General features: G+C 40.8%; 1 protein-coding gene across 1 annotated transcript in view; it reads right to left on the bottom strand.

The window, feature by feature from the left end:
* Snd1 (staphylococcal nuclease and tudor domain containing 1) overlaps positions 1-25,707 on the bottom strand; it is a 408,605-nt gene that overhangs the window by 246,815 nt on the left and 136,083 nt on the right. The window contains exon 11 of the mRNA XM_005365723.2: positions 19,047-19,136. Within this exon, the coding sequence (XP_005365780.1) occupies positions 19,047-19,136 (90 nt within the window). The remainder of the gene's footprint in view (positions 1-19,046; positions 19,137-25,707) is intronic.

Raw genomic sequence — 25,707 nt, 5'->3', positions numbered from 1 at the left:
TGGGAGGAGTGGGAGGCTGGGAGGAGGCGGAAATTTTTTTTCTTTCTTAATAAAAAAAAAAATAACTAAAAGCAAAGGAAAAAAAAAGACCCAAATTTGGCAAATAAACTACCTGTGACCTAAGATTGAGATGTTTGCAAAACTTCCCCATAGTCAAGAACTAAGGAAATAAGATAGAAGTACCAAAAATGACAGCCTTATTGCCCATCAATTAGCTTTTAAAGCAGCTTTAAAGGGTGTGGGGGGGATGGGTAGTGGGGATGGTACAGTACATGGAACTGGTAAACTCAGCAAATCTACACTAGCATGCACAAGGACCACGTCCAATCCCGTAGAATCCAAATTAACAACAACGAAAGTCAGGTATGATGGAATATATACTTAAAAATCCCAGCACTGTGGAATCAAAGACAGGCAAATCCTTGGAGTTTGCCAGCTAGCCAATTTAGGCTAATCTGTGAGCCCCTGATCCTGATGAGAGACCATGACAAAAACCAAGGTGGACTGCTCCTGAGGAATGACAGATACCCAGTTTCCTCTGTCCTTCATACACTAATACAGCTCTGTGTACATGTACAGGATGGGGGAAAGAAGGAATACGCACGAGACACCTGGATGTGTAATCAGCAAAGAAATTCCCTATATTTCAGCACCTAGAATGTTACCTTTACTAACGAGATGGCTAAGAAGGAAACATAAAATGTTTAGAGTAACAAAACTGTATAAATCAGAATTTAGTTCTGGGTATAATGTTAAAGTGAATCTTAAACCTAAACTGGTTTAGTCTTCAAAGGAAAAACTGATACAACTGGCCACAAAGAATGCCCCAGAGCTGGTGTTAAACCTGTGTTCTTTCTCTAATAAGTAATGGGACAGAGATTTCATTTACATCATAGAATTTAGCTAGATTCATGAAAAACAAAGTAAGACTCCAATGTTTTCTTGAAAATGAGGCACAGGCTAGCAGCCTATAAAGAACTGGGGAGGAAAAATAATTTTTCTGATATAAATAAAATGACACTGCTGGTGAAAATGTGATAGAACTGGACATTTTATTTCACTTAAGTATTTTGGCAAATATACGCTTAACTTTAAAAGTGATTCCATTTAAAAGGTAAAATCATAAAGAAAGGAAAGGATAGTAATACAGAATTGTTTTCTTCCTAGCTAGTCTGCCGTAAACAGACTACATACATTTTACATAAAGCAGCATTTCGACTCCATTTTAACGTTCAGCATACCCCATATTTAATACTACAGTAAAATCTTTACTGCTTAACTGCTGACTATAGAGTCATCACACAGTAATATCAACCCTAACAAATTTCTCATTCAAAGCATCAAGATACTTTAAGCAGAATATGCTTGTTGCCCATGTGATTAGAAGTAACTGACTTTATAATATTGCTTCAAATTTAGTCAATACCTGAATTCATCAATGACAGTTCAATTAACTGTGCCACATTTAAAATCAAACATGTTCAAGGAGTCAAGGTGTGTGTGTGGGGGGGGGTGGACAGGTGCTCTTTAGAAATGCTGGGGCCACTCAGAGAGTCAACAGGAAGGGCATACAGCAGTTATGCCTCACTAATGACTAGATGGTTAGATTACTAGATGGTTAGGTCAGCATATGGGAAATCCTTAATTTTAAGCGTTTAAGACTTTTGGTGAGTAAAACCAAACTGGTAGGGATATATTTTGCCCTTTCTTCATCTACAATCCTCAGATGTCCTGCCAGTTCCCATGGTAACTTTGGAGCTCTCTCAAGCTATGGAACACGCCAGCAAACTCAGAAGGCAGGCAGTGAAGGAAGCTAAAGGTCTCTCCCACTCTACCTTCTCCAGGCCCACCCCACTCACTCTAGAATTAGGGACACCGTTATCAGGGCTTCTGGGCAGCAAAAGCCTTTCTGAAGGACAAACAGCGAACTTCAGTCTTACGCTGCAGGTCACCTCCCTCATCAGTACTCAATGTGTCTTTCTATCCTCATTGCTCATTTTTACATGCACACTACCTGCACATTTTGCCTTATCAGGACATAAAATAGAAGAAGCTCATGTTACATACAGCTCTCTGTTCTTAATTTTCCTAAGCCCTGACTCCGAAGTTTGCTGATATTGATCGAGCAGCTGAGATGTGCAGAGCACAGCACTAAGTGCTTAACATATATTATGTCATTTAATGCTCATGACGGCCCAGGTTAGGTAATGCTGCCCAAGGGATTCACACTCATGTCTATGTGGTTCAAGGCCTACATACTAGACCACTATAAACAGCCAGCAACAGGATATTGATTAAACCTTCACTTGGTATTAAATGATAAAAGTATCTCATGATGAATACTACTTAACATCCCAGGGAAATCATCATGCTGAAGGTTACAAAGCAGTAAGTACCATGTAATTACCAGCTAAAATGAAAATTATGCTAATAGCCACATTCATAAAAAAGACTGGACTGATATACACTCAAGTATTAGCAGATGCTACCTCTGGGAGGCTAGCTTTTCCTTTATCCTCTCCTCTTGTTTTAATAATAACAAAAAAAATTAAACCATAAACAAGAGTTGCTTTGTGATGGATGAAGTGGGAACTAAGTGACAAAACAGAACACAATATCATTAGCAAGGGCAGTGTAGACAACGGTATTTTCCAGTAGAAAAATTATACCCACAGAGACAATTAGGATGGATTTTTAAAGCACAGCAGCAAGCTTTCCTGATTTGTAAAGATCAAATAGGCTAAGGTTTTAGTGTCTGTATTTACACAGAAATGAAACACAAATGCAAAGATACTATTCCTGGTTTTACAGTCCTCACATTTAACTATATTTATGGTGCTTGCAAATGTGTAAAATGCATGAACTTAGCTTAACCACCCACAAACATGCTTATCTATGGAGCCTGCAGAATGCCAAGGGAGATGCCAATGCTGCTTCTGGGGACATGCACTTGACTAGAGAAGTCCCAAAGCACAGATCAGAGTGCAAGGCCTTTCCTTCAACTCTTTATTAATATTTTAATTTTGAAGTAAGTGCTACTCAAAATAATTATAAAAAGACAACACAACATGAAAAGTACAATACTATGGTTTTTCTAGCTAAAAGAAGATGATGTGAAATAATTTAAATATTCTGTCTTGTTTTCGTACACCACCCCTCTGCCTTTCTCTATGTATGTATGTGTGGGGAAATCCCATCTCCAAATTGGCCTTCTTGCCAGTTACTTCAGAGTGACTGTTTCAACCAAATAAAATACCAAAATCCAAACTTGTCTTAATGTGAGTTTGAAAATCTTTAGGAACAAAAAGAAACACTGCTTTATCCATTTACATGTCTTCTACCCATCTATTTTTCAGCCTACATGTCTATTTTTAAAATGTAAAGAACAATTTATATTATATAAAACATTTAAAAATTCTCTATCAGTTTAAAAATTAAATTTTTATAAAAAGTCCTATAAAGAAAAGTATCTTTGCTTGGCTATAAAAATCTTACCAATGTAAAAAACAGAAATAATAACAAAAAAATTTTTACAAGAAAAAGAAATAACACAACAGGGAATGAGAGATATGCAACCTGCCCTTTTAGCCAAGAAAGGGTTGGCTCTCAAAGTGATATGCCAAACTTCTTCCCCATGGGAAGCCTCACCCTCTCTGAGGAGTGGATGGGGGGGGGGGGAAGCAGGAGAAGAAAGAGTGGGAACTGGAATTGGTAGATAAAATGAGATCGCTTTAAAATAAATAGATAGATAAATGTAAGGGGTGATGAAGAAGGGAGGGAGGCAGGGAGGGAGGTGAGAACCAGCAGAGCCAGATGAGAACTGCAGCATTGTGCATACAAGGGAACATTTCACATAGAATCTGAAGCAAATCGGGGGTCATCTGAACAGGTGTGTCTAAACATGAAACGCGGTATTTGCGCTTGAGGCAGGAACAAAGTGATACGCTATTAGAGTACATACAAGGTGACAGGCACCCTGGCTCTGTGTGGCCAACCAGAAGCCCTCATGGAGGCGAAGGCAGAAGGCAAGCTAAAAGGCTGGCTGACACTCTCCTTGTTCATATTTCCTCTCTTAAAAAGAGTAGTAAATGTCAATTTAGGCAGAGTTTTAAAGTTACTACAATATTATTGACTTAGTCTAAAAAATTCTGTGTTCATCCAAGAGGCCTCAAGCCTAAACAAAAACTGGACCTATTGGGTAAACTAAGAAGATCTTCTAAGAGAGGCTACAGCTTCATCAACTTTGGTAGAAAAACAAGCTTCAAGCTTTTGAGAGGAAGAACAGAAACACGAAAAAAAAAAAATAACATTTAGCAAACCACTGTTTTCTTCTGAAAGCCAGGGAGGTCCCAAGGATATTACAGCAGCCAAACCGGGCATTAAGGCTGTTGGAGGATACACACTGGGAAGAAGAGCTCAGCTTGGATTCTGACATCAAAGGTCTAAGAATGGCTGAGGAAAAGGATGAAAGGTGAAAAACAAAGGGGAAATGAGGGGAAGAAAAGAGCAGAGGAAGAAAATGAGGTCAGAAAGACAGAATGAAAAGGAGCTTATGTTTATGAAGTAGGAGATAATTGCCGCTATCAATATCTCTTTCAGTCTCTAAATGATGAGAGACATTATATATCTATCTAGACTCAGCAATTTTGCTGCCATTTTCTCCTTGGAAATCTATGGCTAACAACTACCAAATCAGAAAACTGAAGAGCAGCAACATGACTCATCCTGTCTTTCATCTTCAAAAACCCTCCCATGCTGTGGAGTTCACACTGCGTGCAGCTTTTCCTCACACTCCTGCCAGCAAACAAACTCCACCGCCAGAGAAACTGCAGAAAAATGTGAAGAAGCACCTGGCCAGAGTCAAGGACTCAGTCATCTGGATAGATTTTAATTCCTAGAGCCATATTTCAAAATTTAGTAAACTGATGAACTGAGAGGCACAAATCAGAGACCTCAAAAGTGAAAAAAGGATTTGGACAAAATATAGGGAAGGAGAGAAGAGAACACACCTCCAATAATAAATGGGCTAAAATTCTAACTATAACAATTTTAAAACTTCAGACATGAGCTTTGATCATAACTCAGTACCAAGGGCAGAGGTGGGGAAAGAAGGAATTCAATGTCAGCCTTCAGGGGTAGGGTGAGGATTGGAAAATAACAGATAATTAAGGCTGGACTGGGGGTATAGCAAAATGAAAATAGCACTTGGCTAACATATGAGGTCCTGGTTTACTCCCCAGGCTGAGGGTGGGGGTACTCAAAATCATTTCCCAGAACTCATGGGTTTGAAAGATGGCATGATCAACAAACAGACCTGAAACATTCAAAGTTCCTCCTGGACAGCACAAGATTCACCCACGGGTCATGGGGCTCTCAGGAAGTAACCGGCATACATTCTTCCACATTAGGTATTTATATTCACTCATCTTTTTTAAATAAAACAAAACTATTAAACTTCCAGGACTGCAAATTAATTAAGCAGATCAATCAACACAAAACAAGGCAACAAATCATCAAGAAAGAGTTTATGAATAGCTCCTTGGTACAAGCTAACCCCTCCTTTTGAACATGGGATGAGACAGAGACACAGACAGAGAAGTAGTGAATTAACTCTGGTCCAGGGCTCCAGCAATAGAGGGGTCAAAACAAGGATCCAGCAATGGAAATCTACCTGAGCCCTCATGATGGCCCTCTCTAGAGACACTCTTAGGAAAACTATACACTTGTAAGTCAGTGCTGTTAGACTTTGATACCTAGACCTTTAGTAAGATCACATTTTTAGAAGACAAAAGCAAGATTCCCTTGAATTTTAGAAATTAAAAATACCATCCTCATCTACATAGCAAAATCAAGGCAAACCAGACTCAAATGGACAAGGAAAAATATAAAGAAATTAATTATTCCCATCGCCAAGGTCATGGAAATTCCCTCTCTCTCCGTTTCCGTGTGGCTGGGGTCGGAAGGGACAGCACAGTAGGTCTGCGGTAGATGTGCAGCTTGCATTTCCATTCTGAGCAGCTGTCTGCTTAAATTACCTCCATGGATCGCTACGTCTGAGAAGCTGAAGCTATCAAAACACCATGGACATTGTAGAAATGAAGAAACGGTCAGTGTGAACACACAAACCATGCACACAAAATGCTTCTCCTACACTGTAGAAAGAGAATCTAGACCGCCAACAAATCTCCCAGCTCTCCAGCTTCACATGATACCAGCCCACCCAACACGCTCACTTCCATGCTAATCAAAGTCCAGGCTACCTTCAATCCCTGAGGAAAGGCTGCTGTGATGTCTTTCTCTCGTTCCTGTTTCCCTTCCTGTTGTGTTTATACGAAAGATAAGTTAGAGGGGTGAAAATCTGGCCTGGAAGGGTAATGTGGGTTTTTAACTAGACACCGTTTCTCAGTACACCAGTGAGGGGCTGAGCTCAGAAAAACCAAACAAGAAGGCACATGACAAACTAGGGAAGTGGCCAGCTGGAGCAAATCACTAATTTGTTTAGACTGTGATGGGAGAATAGGAGAATTATGCAAACCAACATGGGCCAGCAGGGCCTGTTCAGGGTCTACTGACCCTCTGTCATTTAGAGCAATAAAATAATAAAGGGGAATTCAAGCCAAAAAGGGGAAAAAACTCATCACTTACTAGTTCAGCAAATCTTTCTGTCATTGGTAGGGAGAACAAATAAAAAGTGCTGCCTGGTCTCAGTGTTGGAGAAAACACAGGAATAACCCCAAATCACCACTTAGCAGTGACTTCTCTAACTGCCTTACGCTAGGTGAACCTGGAACTGAAGACATTAAGACTCAGACATCTTGTAACCAATTAGACGGAAGGCTAAGCTAAAAATTTTAACTCATAAACAGAAAAACAAAAGAAAGCATATTTATTCTGCTCTTGGTTTGTGGTGCAGTAAGTCATTAACCTGCTTATGATACCTGTGAATCAGAGCACGAAGTTCATAAGCATGAGGAAAGGAAATAAAAAGCAGCTGGTAGGAAGGCCACTGCCTAAGTAACTATGTGTTCCTACACCACCTCCTTGCTGAGATGAGGCTGATCTTCCTAAGATATTCTGATACCAGGACCTCTCTCTCCCTTGGGACTCAAGGAGATCCCTGGCTGATTCTTAACAGCAGACAGATGTATGTCCTGTGGTGGTGGCAAAGGTGGTCAGGGAGCACCAGAGTGTGGGAACATACCGAATGAACACCGAATGTGGAGGGGAAAGGCTGCGAAGAGCTGTGCACTCCACAAGAGCTCAGAAGATATGTTTGAGACATGTTAAAGAGAGGAGAGAAGGGATAGAGACTAGGGGGAAAACAGACAAAAGATAAAAATTTAAAAAAAATGAAACAGACTTGTTTAAAATTACAGTAATTTATATACAGCTCCTTTCCGGGGCTTTTATGTTCACTTAGAGAGTTAGATTTTTTCGGCAGGCAATCAGGTATCACCAGAGTGGGTGGCACATCCAAACTGTGCACAGAGAAAGCAAGAGTGACAGGAGGGTGAAAGGAGACACATACTAGCAGCTGCAGGAAAATGAGTTAAGGCAGGGCTGCAACAATTAAAATGAGAGATTAGGAGCTGCTCACTAAAAAAAAATCCAGGAGAAGGAGGCTAAGGGAAGCAAAATTCAGCAAATTCATTGACCAAGAAGCTGGGTTAATAGCCAGGAAACTGCTGATATTTTGGGACACTGAATAAACAGTAACATTAAGAAAGATCAATAACCAAGTTAGATCCACTTACAGGTAAGGAAAAAAAAAACCCACATATGGAATCCACAAGCTACATTCTGGACTGGCTACTAGACCTGACACTCAGATATCCACCAGCCAGCAAACCAAGGAGAAAAGAATCCTAAGTAAGTCAGCAGTATGTGTGTGTGGCCACCCAGGGCTAAAGTACATAAGATCACCCAGCAGGTAAGACCTCTCTGATCTGTGACAGATAAGTGTGATCTGCACAACTCACATTAATATTTATCAAATACTGCCAGGGGACACTTTTCTGATATCTCGCCAGTTATTTAAATTGGTCTTCATTCAGTTTCACACACGCTGATGTCATCTTATCCCAGTTAGACGATAAGCAACTTTTAAGAGATATTGCATTTATTTTTATTTCACCACCAAGAAGGAGAGCAGCAACTGTGATGGCCTCTTTTAAAATATTAGCTCATGGAGAGGTGCTCGTAAGGCTCTGTTCCCAATGCCTGGAATACGGGTTAAGACTAAAAAATACCAGATGCATAATAACAATAAACTGACTTCACTATGCTGCCTTTTAACTGTTTGAGTGTTCATGTCCAAAGGCGTCAAGGCCCACAAACTAAAGAATGACCCCACAACTATTACTTCAGGAAAACCTGGCTCATTCCAGGCCAGTTGTTAAGCCAGAAGAGGTGAGAAGGCAGGGTTCCAGAAAGACCTTGACAAAGAGGCAGAAGACAGTCAAAACTCTAAGATTCCAGTAGCCCCAAAAGAAAAAGCTAGAGTTCATATAAGGCTCACAATAAGTAAGCAAAATATTGATAAAGCTACAAACAAAAATTATCTCTCCCAGGGTGTGTTATATTTCAAAATGCTAGTAATGATCAAGGAGGAAGGTTCTGGGACTGATGGCCACGAGAAAATGTGGCGAATGGAGACAACCATAGCCTGAGATGAGCCTCATGACAAAACGGGAAATTCCTATCAGTTGCTCTATAACTGTCCCCTGGCCTGAAGGATGGCCAGCCAGCCTGACTATCTAGGAGGACAGACACAAAATAAGGGAATAAACCATGCCATTAGAGGACCAGACTTTACTCCATGCGTTATGGTGATAAACAATCTCATTCGAGAAATAAAAATCAAGAAACCAGACACCAGCCAACAGGGAGATGACCAGATTAAAACAAAAAACAAACAAACAACAAAAAAAGTACTTTTTTCAGTCTTAGTGCCCAGAGCTACTATAACGGGGCACCATAAACAGGCAGGCTGACTATTCCCTCAGTATTCTGGAAGCTTTGAGCTAAAATCAAGGTGTATCCTCCCTCTCCCCGAAAGTACCACAAAAGCATCCTTCCTTGGGCGGATTCTTGGGGGGTGGGGTGGGTAATTCTAGAGGCTCTGAGTAATCACTGTCCTTCCCTGTCTCCTAGCTGAATCACTAGAATCTCTACCTCCATGGTCATACTACCTCCTTCCTATACAGAAACCCATTTAACCTAGTAGGATTTCATATAAATTTCTCTGCAAAGATGCTATTTGTCATCAGACCACATTCTAAGGCTGCAGATAGATGGAATTCCGCAGGGAGAGGATACTGATCAAATCACTATGCATACATTATAGAAATATCATAAAGTAGGCTTTTGTCAGTAAAGTGAGTGTATGTCAGAGGAAAAGATACCATGAGAGTAAAAGTAAGCAAGGCCATTCTAGCTATTAATGAGATAATTTGTTTCAGCAAAGAGCAAAAAGTACTGTTCAGAAATTAAATGCATTTAACTAGAGAGTTCTTTTCCTTTTGGTTTGTTTTGTCTTTTTTTGGGGGGGGGGGGTTTAAGACAGGGTTTCTCCATGTAGCCCTGGAGCTCACTCTGTAAACCAGGCTGAAATTAAACTCAGAGATTGCCTCTCCCCCTGCCTCTGCCTCCCAAGTGCTGGGCTTGAAGCTCTTGTTTTCAAGTGAACAATTGTATTATTGCATCTCTAAAGTAGCACTTTTATGACATAGCTAAGGAATCAACAGAATTTCATCCTCAAAATTAAGAAGAGACTTTTATATCCCATCTTGGAACACATGTACAGATGATAATAATGTGGAGCCACTTCAATGGCCGAAGCACATACAAAAGAGGCTTTAGAAACTCAGAGGTCCTTAATGATAAAGCTCACTATCTCTGAATGTGTTCTTTTGACAATGCCAGCTTTTAAAAAAAATTACTAAACATATCTATGTTGTCCCTGCATAGACCCTTATAGGCAAATGAAACTGTGGGAAAAAACTATAGAGAAAAGATGAATGGGGCTTCTTCCCCCAAAATGCACATCTGGTGAGTTCTGCCTCACACCCTTCCACAGCACAAGATGTTCTACACACTAGCATTGAACTTTTCTATTCTTTGTAAACTGGGAGGTATAGGAAGTGGAAGATCTGCAATTCAGCACATCTTCTAGGGTTTTTGGCACATAACAGTTATTTTTAATGTGGGGGGAGAAAAGCCTGTGCTCTCCCTACCCCCAAGCACAGCTGAGCTGATTCAGCACAAATCTACCCCTAAAATAAAATTTCAGTTTGCAGAAAATAAATGTGGAAAGTTCCAGCTCCAAGGACAAGATTCCAGAAAAGCTAACATTAAAGACTGGAAGAGGACGGTTTTAGACAAGACCACTAACAAACCATGTACAAAGGTAAGAACCAATACAAAGGTAAGAGCAGCTTTGGAGTCTCTAATAGTAAGCAAAGTAATGAAAGAGGGGAGTGAGCACCTTGAGGATTTCATCAGTAAGCAGGGAGCACCTTGAGGAGTCTCAGAGACAATAAATCATTTCTCACAGGTGAGTAAGCACACAGAAATTTCCAGGAATGCAGCTGAAAATTCCAGTCTCTTGATTTAACTTAGAGATGCTTTTGAAAAGGATATTACAATATGTAATACACAACAAACTACACCAAAGAGCCATATACTCAGCTCAACACACTGAGGATCCCCAAAGCGCAAAGGTACTTAGCACAATCTGCAGACCAAAGAAGAAAACAAGAACTCTTTATCGAAAGAACATTTAGGTGGCAGCAGGAGGAAAGCTACCTTGCCGAGCTTCCAGAAATAAATAGGCAACTCCATGGCCATTTCTGTTAACTGCCTGTTGGCAAACAAGGGAGTTAACGGCTTCAGGGAGAAGAAGGATCATTGCTGAAACACAAAAGGTAAAGACTATCCACAATAGACCTTGGTGTCCAGTGGATGTTGGCCTAAGCTCTTCATGCCCAAAAGGAGTCTTCTGCTAGATGATATAAGTCATCCAGAGCACCTCTTCATCTCCTGAGTATCTCCAGTCACTTGTTCAAAAATTTACAGCCACACTGATGGCAACAGCTGGCATTGGAAGGCAAGGACAAGCCTCATCATATAAAGCTGTCAATTTAAATCACAATGCATTCACAATCTGAGGGACTGTTTGGTCATTAATGTAAAGAACCTTTCCATAGTGTGGATGAATCAAATTAATATGAAGTGAAATATGTGGAGATGACAAAAAATGTTTTTAAAACTCAAACTAAAACACATCAGAGGTAGTTAGGAACAAGAATTCCAACCCTGCTGGGTGTGTGCTTCGTATTCAGCACAACTAATTGGCTAACACTCTCAAACAGCTAGTCAGTCATAAATGAGTGGTTAACAAAAAGGCCTGACCTGGTGGCCAGCCAGAGAGGCTGAGGGCCTCTCCTCCAGAAGGCTCTATGCACTTGAGGAGCTCATTCAGGCTGAAAGAAAAATAGCCCCTTCTAAGATCTGTTCCTGTTCAAAAGAACAAGCATCTAGAAGTTGTTGACCCTCCAGACTCAGGGGTGGGAGGTAAGTAGAGGGTGAGCAGCACCTGTCCCTCCCTCCTTACTCTCAGATGCTCAGTTCATATCTGTAGCTATGCCTAAGGATTAGGGAGAAAGAACTAAAGCTTTTTCTCATCTCAGCCACATTGCTCTTGAGCCCCTTGTCTGTGTGAAGTGGGAAAAGCATGCAATGTGATTGTGTTCTATAAACACCCCCCCAAAGCTGACAGGGACATCTCAAAGACTAATGAGATAATGTCTAGAGTGCTGTAAGCACTCAGAAGGCAGATACCTCCTCAAAGCAGAAGACTAGGACTTGTCGCATGTAAAACGCATACTATACACAGAAATTGACACTGCCCCTAAAGTACTATGGCCTTACTGGCATTCAAATCAGTATACACACAGGGAAAGAGATCCTTCTGGATTGGTCTTTAATTCAACGTAACAAAGTGAAAGCATATGGGTAAAGTATTCAATTTCTATGGCTTTTAGGATTTTATCTGTAAAGATGGGACTATTCTATACTTTTCAAAGTGTAGGTAAAAAAAATCAAACATGAAAATATGCTCTTAAAAATTCAGTGCCCTATTGTGAGAGAAAATTCAATAAACAGTGGTTGCAACTGGTCAAAATATATGAATGGAAAAGGCCCGGAACTTTGGAGATAAACACAAATCTCTATAAGTACAAGAACAGCCTATCTGTATAGCTAGTTCCAGGTTAGTCAGGGCTGCATACGAAACCTTTTAATCAAAATACACAGGCAGACAAAATACAATACCATAATATCATTAAAGAAATAAAAAAAAAAACTCTTACCTTGATCTCAGCCTAAAAATGGCAATCCTGCCCCCAAAAATCTAAGAATGAGACTCTGTCTGAGAGCTGTCTCCTCCCATTTTATAATCCTCACTATGGCTGGGGTCAAAGGCCTGCACCACTGGGATTAAAGATATGTACTGCCTGGATTCCATGGCAACTAGTGTAGCTACTGAGATTAAAAGTGTGTTACCACTGCCTGGTCTATAAGATGTATATATTAAAATACAAAGGAATTGCCATTACAGAAAGTCATACAAAAGTCTTTGCCAAATGACAACAATGAAAGAGTTTATAAGACATGCTTAGATATTTTAAATATTCATCCAGTAAGAAGAAAGCAATAACAGTTAAGCTGATCAGCCTAGCTCCCAGAAGCATAATGTCCTGGAGCACAGACATCTACAGCATATAGCATTAGCCATCTCTCAATTTATCTGGGGTTACTGAATAAAGGAAGCCATCTTGACCAAGACTATTTGAATGATTCAGGTTAATCTAAAGAGTCTGACATCAAATCCCTCCCCACTTTGTTCTTATCTTCTTATTTTTGGGTGCAAACTCATCTCTACAACTTGAACCCAGTGATTTTGAAGTTAACTGACATAGTAAAAATTGACTGTGTACCTACTATGCACCTGAACTCTCTTTCTGGACATGAAGATCATAAGACCTAATGTACATAAAAAATAAACATAATAAGAGTGGTCACTATTTACGTACGGTTTCCCACATACAGTATTGTAAACTATGAAATGTATACATGGTAAATTATGGGAAAGCAGGAAAAACCAAGAAGATTTTAGGTCAAATTTAACTTGCATCTTAAACGACAAAAAGAAAGCAAACAGAAAGGGCGAAATAAAGAAAATAAGACACAGGGGATCACATTGTGCTGTAAACAATGGTAGCAGGCCACCAAGAGCAATGGAAGCCAGCATTATTTGCCAAATGCACGGTGTGAATGACATTGATGAAGATTCCATTTTATTAGCTTTGCATGGAAAAAGAGACAGGAAAAAATCAGCAAGAATGCTGCAGGAGAGGCTGGAGAAAAGGCTCAGTGGTTAAGAACACTTGCTGCTCTGGGCAAGGAATCATGTTTGGTTCCCAGCACCGATGCAGAAGCTCACAAATGGCTGCAATTCCAGTTCCAGGGTATCAATCCGATGTCCTCTTCTGGACACTATAACCACAGGAATCCACATAGTTCATATACATAATTGCAGGTACACATACATAAAATAAAAAGAAATCTTAAAAAGATGGGTGCAGAAGCCCAAGCAAGAAGAGGATACAAGAGGAGCCGTGCAATGAAAGGCAGGGGGAAATTTTAGATACACAGGCTCCAGCCTCCACAGGTCTACAGGCTCCAAGTTTACAGACTGAATCAATAATGAATTACACACACATGAAAAAAGATGTGAGCCTAATTTACACATGTGCATTGGTCTCTCTTTGTCATTACTTCCTCAGCAATATAACATAACATCTATTTATATAACATTTACGGTATACGAAGTATAAATATTCTTGAGATGATTCAAACTATTTGTAGGGGATATGCACAGGTTATATGCAAATATTATATCATTTTATAAGGAGGAATTGCGTGAACGTTTTGGCCATTCAATGAGGTACAAGAACGAACACCCTATGGCTACCAAAGGGTGAGTGCACCTAGGGAATCTGCACATACAGTTGGTGAGTATCTGGAAAGACCCATGTGTAGACGGCTTGGTTTCCACAGAAGGAATTGGGTTGTGACAGCATTCTTGGGAGGTAGACCCTTGCTGGAGAAAGTAGTTAATAGCATCCCACCTTGGGAAGACGCATAATTGTTCCTTAGCTCTTCCTAGCTGCCATGAGGGGACAGGTCCACAGCAATGGAGCTGATCATGGAGAGGACCTCTGAAGGAATGAGTGGAAATATACCATTCTTCCCTTTAAGTGGCTCACAAAGGAATAACCGGCACAAAAAGATAATTAATTCCCAACGAACCAGAAAAGAATAGGTGGCATGTCTGATACAAGATAATAGGTCAGTTCTAAATATGACTGATTTGGCTATGGAGATTATTTCTGCCTTGCGTTCCAAAAGTACATGTTTTAGAAAGGTGGATTCTTAAAAGAGAGCAACAATGAAAACAATCTGGGGATGAAATAATCTTCAATGAAGGATTTCTAACCCCATAATTCTAAAATGTCTGCATCAATCACGAAAAAAGAAGGCTAATTTACAAGCCAAGTTAGTTAACAGAAAAAAAAATTCAATGACATAAAAATGAAACAAAGGCACCAATTAGTTTACCAATGAGTCTCATCAAAAGATTTATTAAAAGAAATGAGGTCTAGTGCCTGAAAGCCTACGGTGGCCATCTACCGCTAGCTTTGCTACGTCCGTGAATTCAGGCTTCTTGCAGTCATAGCGTCTCTATCATTTTTGACCCTCAATTATTTAAACACGTTCCAACTTTGAATACAATGGTTCCCATGGTGATAGAAATTCTGCAATTAAGGGACAAGAGTTACAGGAATGATTCATATGTCAGTTGTAAATGCCATGTGACAAGGGAGAAAATACTGGAACTCGGCGTTACATGCTCTGTGAGAAAGCTGAAGGAAATCCCCAATGAAGACCCAGTTATTTTACTGAAAACAAAATGACTGAGATGAGCACTCTCACTTTTTTACATAAGCTGTGCTTTATGGATGTGGAGGGGGCGGTGCATAGACGAGCAGGAAGACAGACACAAAGACAGACAGAGAGATCGAGGTGCATAATATAAAATCCATAAAGAATCAATAAAAACTTTTTTTTAAAAAAAAGTCACATCCTAGACATTGAGTGTTAAACAAAATAAATGAAAAACTAAAATTATCACGAAGTTCAATGTCATGATGAGCCAGTGAAGATATAAGCAGGAAAGTCATTTACCATGAATATTTGTCAATTGAGATCTTAGTGAGAGGACAACAGGTGATAAACAGGGCAAAAAGAGAATGAGGTGATGCACACCCTCAAACATGCACCCCCCCCCCTTTAGTATGGAATACATGTTTCTTTGGAGGAGGCCAACATCCTGATCCCACAGCTAATCAGTTACCACATTAACCTGCACAATAAGTACAAAAGTGGGAAACTCAATAGAAACAACAATGTAATCATGATGCCAGTCGTATGCTGATTCATTTCTCTTGACCTGAGATTCAGAAATCAATATAAAAGCGCAGGGCCACTCTAAATTCCGAAGAAAAATTACTCCTTTTAGGGAATACACCTTCCTAGCATCAGGACCAATATGAAAGAGAGTAGCATCTTGTATTCTCATAGCAAGGGGCTGCGAAAGGAGAGGCAAACACTACCCCAGTCCACAAATGATGAAAGCAAGACTCAAGAGCAGTCATCCTCACTAAGGCTGTTTGGCCCACAGCCAGACTGAAGCCTATGTAAATAGATTCAAACCAATGTGAATGCTCACAGCTGGAAAAGAGGCCATCAAAACTAATAAAATATCTTAACATTTTACCTTCCATCTTAATTCTCCACATTCTAGACATCTCTCAAAAATGCCATTATCACTGACTCTCGGAGAGGAGTCAGAGAGGATGATTTCGCTTCCACATCTTCCTTAACCTGTGACAGGCTGCCCTAATCAGCTTTTATACACACAGACACACACGCTCCTCACGGTGGCTCCTAATCAGCATGTACCATGCTGAACAGCTGCAGAGGTCTGAAGGGAATTGGCAGAAATGTGCAATGATGTGCTAGCCATCCTGCCAGCCCCCCCTCCCCCCGAGGCAGCAACTGCCCTGCCCGCTCCCAGACGCCAGAGCTCATGGGTGTTGACTGTCATAACTGACAGGCCCAAAAGACAGGCAAGTGGTTTCAGGTGGTGAATCAGGAAAAGTGGTTAGCATTAGAAATGCTCTAGCCCAGCAGAGCTGAGATGCATCCAGCTCCCTACGTGAGGATACAGTATTCATCATTTACACAATGTCACTGTGGGGGACAAAGCGCAAGTCTCCACACAAACGGAATTTAATCAAGTCCCTTGCAAAGAAACCAGTAAATGAAGCTGCTCCCACTAAGAAGGCACATAATTGCTTAAGAATAGACATCATGCCTGACACTTGAGGTCAATCCTTTTGTCCTGTGATGGAGGACTTTACAGTGGCCTGACACACAGTCCTTGAGAGCATAGCCCTGGCTAGCCCCCCAGGGCTACCCAGCAGCAGCTGCAAAAGACTGTGATCTGTGTGCCCAGAGATGACACAGAATCACAGCAGGAAAATATGTAAAGGATACTAGTGACTGCCCTAATATGACAGACCTTCCCACATAAATCAATTATGTAATGTCACTTCTGGGTGACTGGACAGGTTGCCTTCAAAAATCCATGGAATTCCTTGGTTGTCTATATGCAACTGTTTAAAAGAAAGTGAATGAGTGATATGATATCAAGTGGAAGGGATTGAGATGTTAGACATTACATCAGATAACAGGGGATCTGGAAATTGAAAGAGACTTAAAGCCATCATTTGCACTACACTTCATGAATGAATATAGCGCTCTGTCAACTTTTATACAATGACAAATGAGCCTATTCTCTGAAGGAACCTGAGGAGATTTAATACTCATTTTAGGGAATCCAGATTGGTGAATTCAACTTACATCCAACTTCAAAATATCCTGCTATGATTTGTCATGCTACTACTAACCATGATATATAATAAACCTACTTATTTATAAAGTTTGTTTACTTAAGATGGGATAGCAAGTAGTCTAGGCTGACCTTGAACTCTTCCCTGCTTCAACTTCTCAAATGTCAGGACAACAGGCATGTTTCACCATGCCCAGACATGCGACTATATTTATAATTCAAAAGCTAGTGTGTGTGTGTGTGTGTGGAGAGAGAGAGAGAGAGAGAGAGAGAACATGTTAGCAATCCCAGAACCTCAGGAAAAAAAGCAAGAGTTCAGGGAGACCTTTTGGTACACTGTATGCTTGAAGCTGTCCTGAAACACACTGGATCTTGTCTGTAGGAATGGGTGCATTGCACACTAGCTGAAATCCAGAGTTATCTTAAACTGTCAAACATCCTAAGTCTAGGGAGGAGTAAATAACATGAGCTTAATGGTGAAGACCAGACCACACTGATGTCGGTGGTCTGTGTCACTTCAGGAAGACACAGGATCAAGGGAGATAAAGCCCGAGAGCCATGCTGAGCTCCTCCACCCTTCATTGGCCCTGCTTCTCGCTGGACACCGCAGCAAGAGAGCTGACACCTGCTGGCCAAACTCCTCAGCGCACACAAGGGAAACCATGAGCCCCAGGAACCCTAGTGGCTTAACAGAATATAGCCAGGCTCCAAAAGAAAGAGAGAGTAGGCAGAGTCAGAGGAGAAGCCATGTAGCTTCTAGAAGGAGGCTTTATTAAATACTCAAGTACTCCAGCAGGAGACACACACACCGGAACTTTGCATGTAAGACACTGCCATGTGGTGAAACAAAGATTAATAAATATGGGTTAATTTAAGATACAAGAGTTAGACAGAAGTATACTTAAGCTATTGGCCAAATAATATTGTAATTAATACAGATTTTTGTGTGATTATTTCAGGAGTATGGGTGGCCAGGAAACAAATAAGCAGGCTCTGGCAACACAGGGGTGCTGCAGAGGTAAGGGGAGAATGGGGGGGGGGACTGGAAGGTGAGCGGAATTGGGGTGCATTGTATAAAATACCCAAAGAATGAATAAAGAAATTATGTTTAAAAAAAAAAAGACCAGACCTAACTAGATGATAGTATTCTGAAGTAGTATAGTATGCAGAAGATATTATAATATAAACAACAACCCACAATATGAAGTCTCTAAACTAAGACATGCTTTAGAGTCCCTTCCTGAACAGCCATCCCATTTGTTTTCTGTGAACTGGTCCTGGACTTTGGAATAAGAAGTCGGGGGAGGGAGGGAGGTATATTAAAAAGGCCACTATTCATAACACTTGAAGAATATTGCCATAAAAGTAACAGTATAAGGACATGCACTCTAGCCCTTAGACTGCAAAGTCAACATACTACTCAGCAAGCAGCCTTTACAGTGGCTCCTGAGAAGCCACCCAACCATTGCCCATTAAAGTCCCTGCTGTTTAGTAGCTGGAGTAGGGGCTCCTGGAAATTTCAAAGGCCAGGTAGAATTAACGGACAATCCATTTCCCTACACGTATTCTTAACAGAGAACAGGACTTCTCTCTCCTGTAGTCATCTTGCTCCTCAGAAGTAGAAGAAACACACAAAAAGCAGCATCTTTCCCTCACTACTAACTCCCATGGTCCCGTACTTATAATGGAGGTGGCTGGAGAGAATAGACGAGCCAAATGAATGCAGCATGGGGCAATACGCCATTATTGAAACTGGGATTGAGCCTGGAACTTGCCGTGAGAGCACTGGCAATCAAAAGATGGTCAGGGCCCCGATTTTAAACATCTCCCAAAGGGGACCACTTCCTGACACATAGACACACCTCTCTTCATATCAAAGTAACTCCACTAGACTTGGTCGGGAGTATCATCTGCTGCTAAAAAGCCTAGAAAGAACCTCGTCTAAAATTATCGCTACTAAAGCATGAGACCAAGTCCAAACGTTTACAAATGCATGCTCATCACTTACCTTCTTCCCAATGAGCTTTTTTCGAAGGAATTCCCGGGCCTCAAACATGTAGGGAATGTCATACAGGGGACGCAGCTTCTTATTCTTATCCTGCCCCAAAACAACAACAACAAAAGCTATTAAGAATGGAAAAAAATTAACAAAGGGAATACTGTAACACACAGGAATATATGTGAGCCTGTCTCCTATGATCACAAATATTAACTAAGTGCTAGACCATATAACTAGTTACTAAATTGTTGGTTGAAATGCTTCTCAACTGGCAGGCTCAAAAGGAGTGAGTGTAGTGATCCAAACTGGAAATGAGCAACACTAAAGAAATTCAGTGTACTCTGGAACCCACTGGACACACTGAAGAAATTCAGTGTACTCTGGAACCCACTGGACACACTGAGGAAATTCAGTATACTCTGGAACCCACAGGACACACTGAAGAAATTCAGTGTACTCTGGAACCCACTGGACACACGTAAGCACACATGAAATCTAACTTCAAAACTGCCTTTAAGTGCCAACCAACTACTATTTATAAACTAGCAAATATATATATTATTTTTTTAAACTAGGTGATATGTAAATTTATACAAAAATATACTTACATATTAACTACTTTATATACAGCTGGACTCAAAACAAAATGTAATACAAGAGATCCTAGATACAAAGTAGCAACACCAAAGATGTGCTAAGAATTGAGGAAAATGAAAAGAAAGAAGTGATCCAGCAGAGGTTTGTTGACATAAAATCTAATGTATTTTCAGGACAAAAAGAGAGGTAAAGGTTTTTTTTTGGGGGGGGGGGGGGGGGGGGGGTTGTTGTTGTTTGAGTCAGGGTTTCTCTGTAGCTTTTGGAGACTGTCCTGGAACTAGCTAGCTCTTGTAAACCAGGCTGGCTTCGAACTCACAGAGAGCGGCCTGCCTCTGCCTCTGGAGTGCTGGGATTAAAGACATGTGCCACCCCCACGAGATGTGGAATGTATTTTTATTGTGTACAACCTGGCTCATCACCTTATGGACCTACGACACTCCTCTTCCAAGGTTGCTACAAACAACCGTCACCTGCAGATGATGAGAAAGTCTTGATATGGTGAGAGGAGTAGGAAAAAATAGAACGTAAGAGCTATGAGAACCTTTTAAAGAAATGAATTATCAGAATCTGACAGCTCAGAGAACAGAGGAAACAAAATGGTAGACATACAACACTGAGTCACGATGACAGGGCTAAGAAGTCCAGAGTGGCCTGCCTTTGATGGGGGTGGAAACTGGGGAGATGTGCTTAAAAAAGAGATTGTATCCAGTCTGATATGGCGACTTCAGAGTCTCTTTCACATGGGGCTTGAAGTTCCAAGACAACAAAGATCCTACACATTTCTTTCTTCTTCTAACTCCTCAGAGCCGCATGCAGGACCTCTGTTTAGTGTGTGCTCACATTAAGTGGGTATTTTGTGCCTTCTTTTTCTCCTTAAATAGCTTTCCACCATTCTAATGCTCTATTCAAAACTCATCCCAACGTCAATAGTAAGGAAAAGGAAAATGAAGTAGGTGCTTCCTCTCAGAAGCTCACTAAGCTTTGATGTATTGAACACATAAGAAATTTCAATTCAAGCCGGGCGGTGGTGGCGCACGCCTGTAATCCCAGCACTCGGGAGGCAGAGGCAGGCGGATCTCTGTGAGTTCGAGGCCAGCCTGGTCTACCGAGGTAGTTCCAGGACAGGCTCCAAAGCTACAGAGAAACCCTGTCTCGAAAAACCAAAAAAAAAAAAAAAAGAAATTTCAATTCAGTGCCATGGACAAGAAAATCTCTTATGAGAATGTAAATAATTCTTTCAGTTACGAGATTTTGAGCATCACATTCATCATCCCGCTGTCATCCACTTCCTCTGTGGAATTAAAGAAAAGAAAAGGATTGTTGTCCCAGCAATTAGCAGAAAGAGAAGGCACATAATTTCAAGAGCTTGAGTGTCCGATCTCAGAAAAGTGTCCTGCACCAACAGGACCAGTACCTATGCATGTGTATGATCCTAACATGAGAATTACACAGCCAATTCTCAGAACGGGAGAAGAATCAAAGTGGACGTGCTGAGTAGGAGCTGCCCAGTCTAAAGGGAATGATGGGTAATTTTTTAAAAAGTGTATTTATGAATATTTTATAAATGTCCTGAAAGTCAGGTATAATCAAGGGACCACAAATTAAGAAGTTGTTGTGCAGCAGGAAATAAACCAACCTCAGAAATTACAGAAGCCCGAACCTAAAAGTTCAGGTTCCTCCCCGAGGTTCCTAGGGAGAAGAGACCCCACCCCCACCCCAGGCAGTCTGCAGTTGATGGATGGAAGTACAGGGACCCAGCTTACACCCGTCATCACTCATGGGAGGGTGGGCTGCTCTGTGGTGTGGTAAGCTTTGGATCATTTGTGCTCCTTTAAGGACCATACCCACTTCTGTAAAACCAGTAAATTCTTTGTTTTGCAAAGATGGACTTTGTTGGAACTGTCTCTTTGATCCATCATGAATAGATGTTTGCTGCAAATATAACATTTAACACAAAAGTACTGAAAAGAGTAACTGATGACACTCAATGGCACAGAAGAACTGCTGGCAGATTTTAGTTACGAGCAATGGACAGGATTTTGTTTTGTTTCTCAGTAAGGAGATTCAAACCTGAGCTTGCACACCCTCGAAAAGACCTCTACCACGGAACTCCATCCCAGTTCCAACAGGATTTTTAATAAAGACAACAATCAATCGTTATCAGAATCAGCCCTCAGGAATAAAACAGAACCAATGGATTCACACTCACCAAGCAAGAGAGAAAAATCTATTTACAAAGAAGAGCAGTATGATTACAAAAGTCTTAGTGAACAAAAATGTTTTAAATTAATTGAACAAAACAACGATGTTTACAGCCTTACGCCGTGCCAAGAAGTCTGAATTTCCATTCCTTACGTACCTACACACCCTGAACCTCCACACAGGAATGAGAAAATGACACTTGACTGTAACACTAATACTAAAATTGAAAGGCAAGAAATATAATTCTGGAAAGTATCCCAGAGAGGGCCACAGGATGATGTATACATTTTTATGTAAACAAGAATAATATTTGCAAGGTACCCTTGGGGACAGGACTGATACAAAATCCCCTCAAAAGAAGAAAAGTGAGGAAACAGTATGCCAGCAAGCACCCTAATAATAAACAGGGAAACTCGGAGTCTGATTATGTCTCTCATGGTGCTAGGAAAGAACAAACAGCACAAGCAGAAAACAGGGACAGCAAGGGCAAACAGAACGATCTTGTTACTCTAACCCGTCAGAACTAGGAGCTATTGACATCTACAAACATCTTACAACAGAGATATTAGAAGTCCCTAAGAAGCCACAAAATAAAAGCAATTCCTCTAAATCACCAGGTACATAAAAGCCTTTGAAATCTCTAAGAGGCAATTGAGGTATGGGATGTATTCTGGGGAAAGAGGACTGCAGCTGAATCTTCTGCTAAAAAGGGCTGTCTAGTTTAGATTCTAATTTACATGGAAATATTTTTTTTCAAAATAAAAATAGAAGAGAATGCTTGCTTTATCTGGTGGGCGAATAATACACAAACCAATATGTGCTGTGATCACCATTCCTCCTGAGAACTGACATTGCGTGTAGGCCCTGCAATGACTCACGTTAGAGACAGAGAGATAACTGCAATCATCTGTCCCCCTCCTCCAGCAGGAGGCCCAACACCCACAGCTCAGCACATGAAGATACATCTGGCCTTTAGACAGGAGGCATTTTATTTTAGGCCAGTAGCCGTAACAGGAAAATGTGGGGTCAAAGATCTTTTGAAGTACAAAACAGAGACCTCCTGTCAAATCCTTGCTTTCAGGCTTTTCCAATCCTATCCCTAAAATCTTTGGCATAAAATAGGAAGTTTGAGTGGAGTGCTGACATGGTATGCTTGTGGCAGGTTTACTGAGATTACGCTTTCTGAGATTAATGGGAGATTCAAGGAGAAGTGGTCATCTGAATTCAAGCCAAGAGAACTTAGTGCAAATCACGAGTACTGGGTGGGTTCAAGACAAGACGGAGATACGAGGCCTCCAGAACAAACAAGGGAGACAGGAGAAGCAGCTTATTTCCCAGCAACCTCAATTTACATTCCCCACTCAAAATACTTAAAGGGATGTGATTGACATCAGGATCACCATTATCTTTGGAGGAGAATTTACATTGTAACAAGGGAAGCCAGATACATTGGAAAATTAATATAGCAATCTAGGTAGAACATGATGCTATACTACTAGAAATGGGTGGAAGCAGCAAAGAGGTCAGCTGTGGTCAGAAAGAAACACAAGAATTGAAAGACAGATACTAAATAGAATGTGAAATGTGAAAGGAAGGCAAATATCAGGGATGACTTTTGGATCCAATGAGTAGGGGACATCAAATGAAGAGGGAGACCAGATGGTGTGGACTAGGGAAAGAAGCAAGAGCAGGAGCGGAGCCGTGGTCCTGCAAGCTTCAGCTGCTAAGATCCACGTGGAGATAAGTGGACAGCTGGATGCACTTATCATAATAAGTTTAATAGTCTGAAAGCTGCATCATGTAGAGTGGTAACTGGCTCCTCCGGAACCTGTCTAGCACCGAGAGGTAACGAATATGTACAGGGAGAGAGGGGAGCTAAAGTGATAGAGCAGATGGACTCATCAGTTGTATCAAATACTGAAATGTGAACTAAGCAAGATAGGGGTGAAGGTTCAAATTCTGATACCAGCTAAGAGTGGTCTTGGTAAATTCAGCAGGGTAGTTCTTGGGGATAGTGCTATGCCCAAATCCGCTAAGTCCCTCCAAAAGCCAACAAGGAGACCGAGTCCCCTACGTAAAAGCAAAGAGCCTTTATTTTATGCAAGTCTGCAAACTCGATCTCTCTGCATTTCCAATGTACTGGAATAAATGGAGGGCCCCGAGCTCAGTTAAGCCCCGAGCTCAGTTAAGCCCCGAGCTCAGTTACAGTAGGGTTTTACAGTAGTCGTAAAGGTGTAGGTGAGGGGTTTCTGAGGTTTAGGACCCCTGATTGGCTGACATTTGTCTAGGGGTGTGCTAGTGAGTGTATGCTGGCAGGTGATCCTATCTACAACGGTTGGAACATTAGGCATTTCCTTTCTATGGTCTGTCCTTGGGTGGTGCTCGGGTAATCTCAGTTTATGGTCATTCCTGCAACAAGGTATTGCTTCAAGGTAAATTACTGAGACTCAGGCCTCCATTAAACTTATCAATGGCTGAGTCCTACTCTGGCAGGTGATAAAGGTTGAAGTGGGTGATCTGTTCATATTTAGCTTATCATGGCTTATTCCTACAATAGCATGAATAAAAGTCTCAATAGAACTAAAAATGAATATATTGAGAGAAAATTTCTGAAAATTGAGAGAAAGCAAACAAACTAGTTGTGCTGAAAACAAATAGAAATGAAGCGGGAGCTGTGAAAAAATGGGGTGAAGAGTTTGAGGATTCAGATGAGAGAAATGACAGGCAATAGCCCAGCAACGAAAAGATGAGTGTTATTAGATCGAGACGATGACCACTAAAGCAGTGTTATTAAACACCAAAGGGGGCAATGGCTTTACACGGACAGCAACCTATTGTTGGTCTACATTTGTATAGATGCAAGTTTCTTTTAGGTTGAGGAACAGGAGGTGTGGTGGAATCTTCTGATTTTTCAGATAAATTCATTCATGGTTAGAAACTCTGACAAACTGGAAAAAACACTGATGAGAAAAGAAGCAAAGACTATATTCAGATACTTTACTAAAGAACTCAAAATAGTAAGCCGATGAAAAAATATAATTTTAATAACCAAAGAAACTACATTACAACTGTAACATTGACAAAAATTCTTAGAGAAAGAATATGGAGAAACTAAAAATGCCCCTTACCTACTGACAGAAACATAAAATGTCACTATGGCATGGTACTGCACACTGATGTCGGGATGGCACACCCCTCTAATTAATGAATGCTACTTAGTGTAGGCCCCAGGCCTCATGCAGAAGACATGTGCATCAATATCCATATCAACACTGTGCATAGTGTGGTCATGTAATGGAATAAAACAATCATGCTGAATTAGAGCAACAAAACCATGGAATAAATTTGAAAATATTGAAAAAGAAAAGGAAGTTACAGAAAAAATACAGAGTATTATTCTATTATTCATAGAGCCATGTCAGCAAAGTTATAAACATATACACAGATATGAAACACAGCTAATAGTTGCTGATACAGAATAGAGGAAGATAAAGGATAGTGGACTAACAGGGCTAATGATGAAATGCAGGGACTTTCGGACATAAATGTAATACGTGACATTAAGGAGCAAATACGGGATAATGTCGAGGCTGAGACAGAGCTGGGCGTTTATTACCACGAAACCTAGCTGATCACGTCCACCCATTCCTCACCACGTCTTCTACTTTTATTCCTGTGTGCAGCAGACTAACTGGCTGCTACTCCCCTCACAAAACACACATTATATTCTTGTCCTCTATCAAAACAAGGGGAAAAAAGCCAGTCCGCACAGATGCGGCTTTCCATGATGCAAAGGGAATATTTAACTACAAAATGTGCTATGAAATAAATAGGGTCAGTAAGAAGTTTGACTTTTGTCTCAAAAATAAAA

Source organism: Microtus ochrogaster, unplaced genomic scaffold, assembly GCF_000317375.1.
Source record: "Microtus ochrogaster isolate Prairie Vole_2 unplaced genomic scaffold, MicOch1.0 UNK4, whole genome shotgun sequence".
NCBI classification, from domain to species: Eukaryota; Metazoa; Chordata; class Mammalia; order Rodentia; family Cricetidae; genus Microtus; species Microtus ochrogaster.
This window is presented reverse-complemented; position numbering and strand designations above follow the sequence as displayed.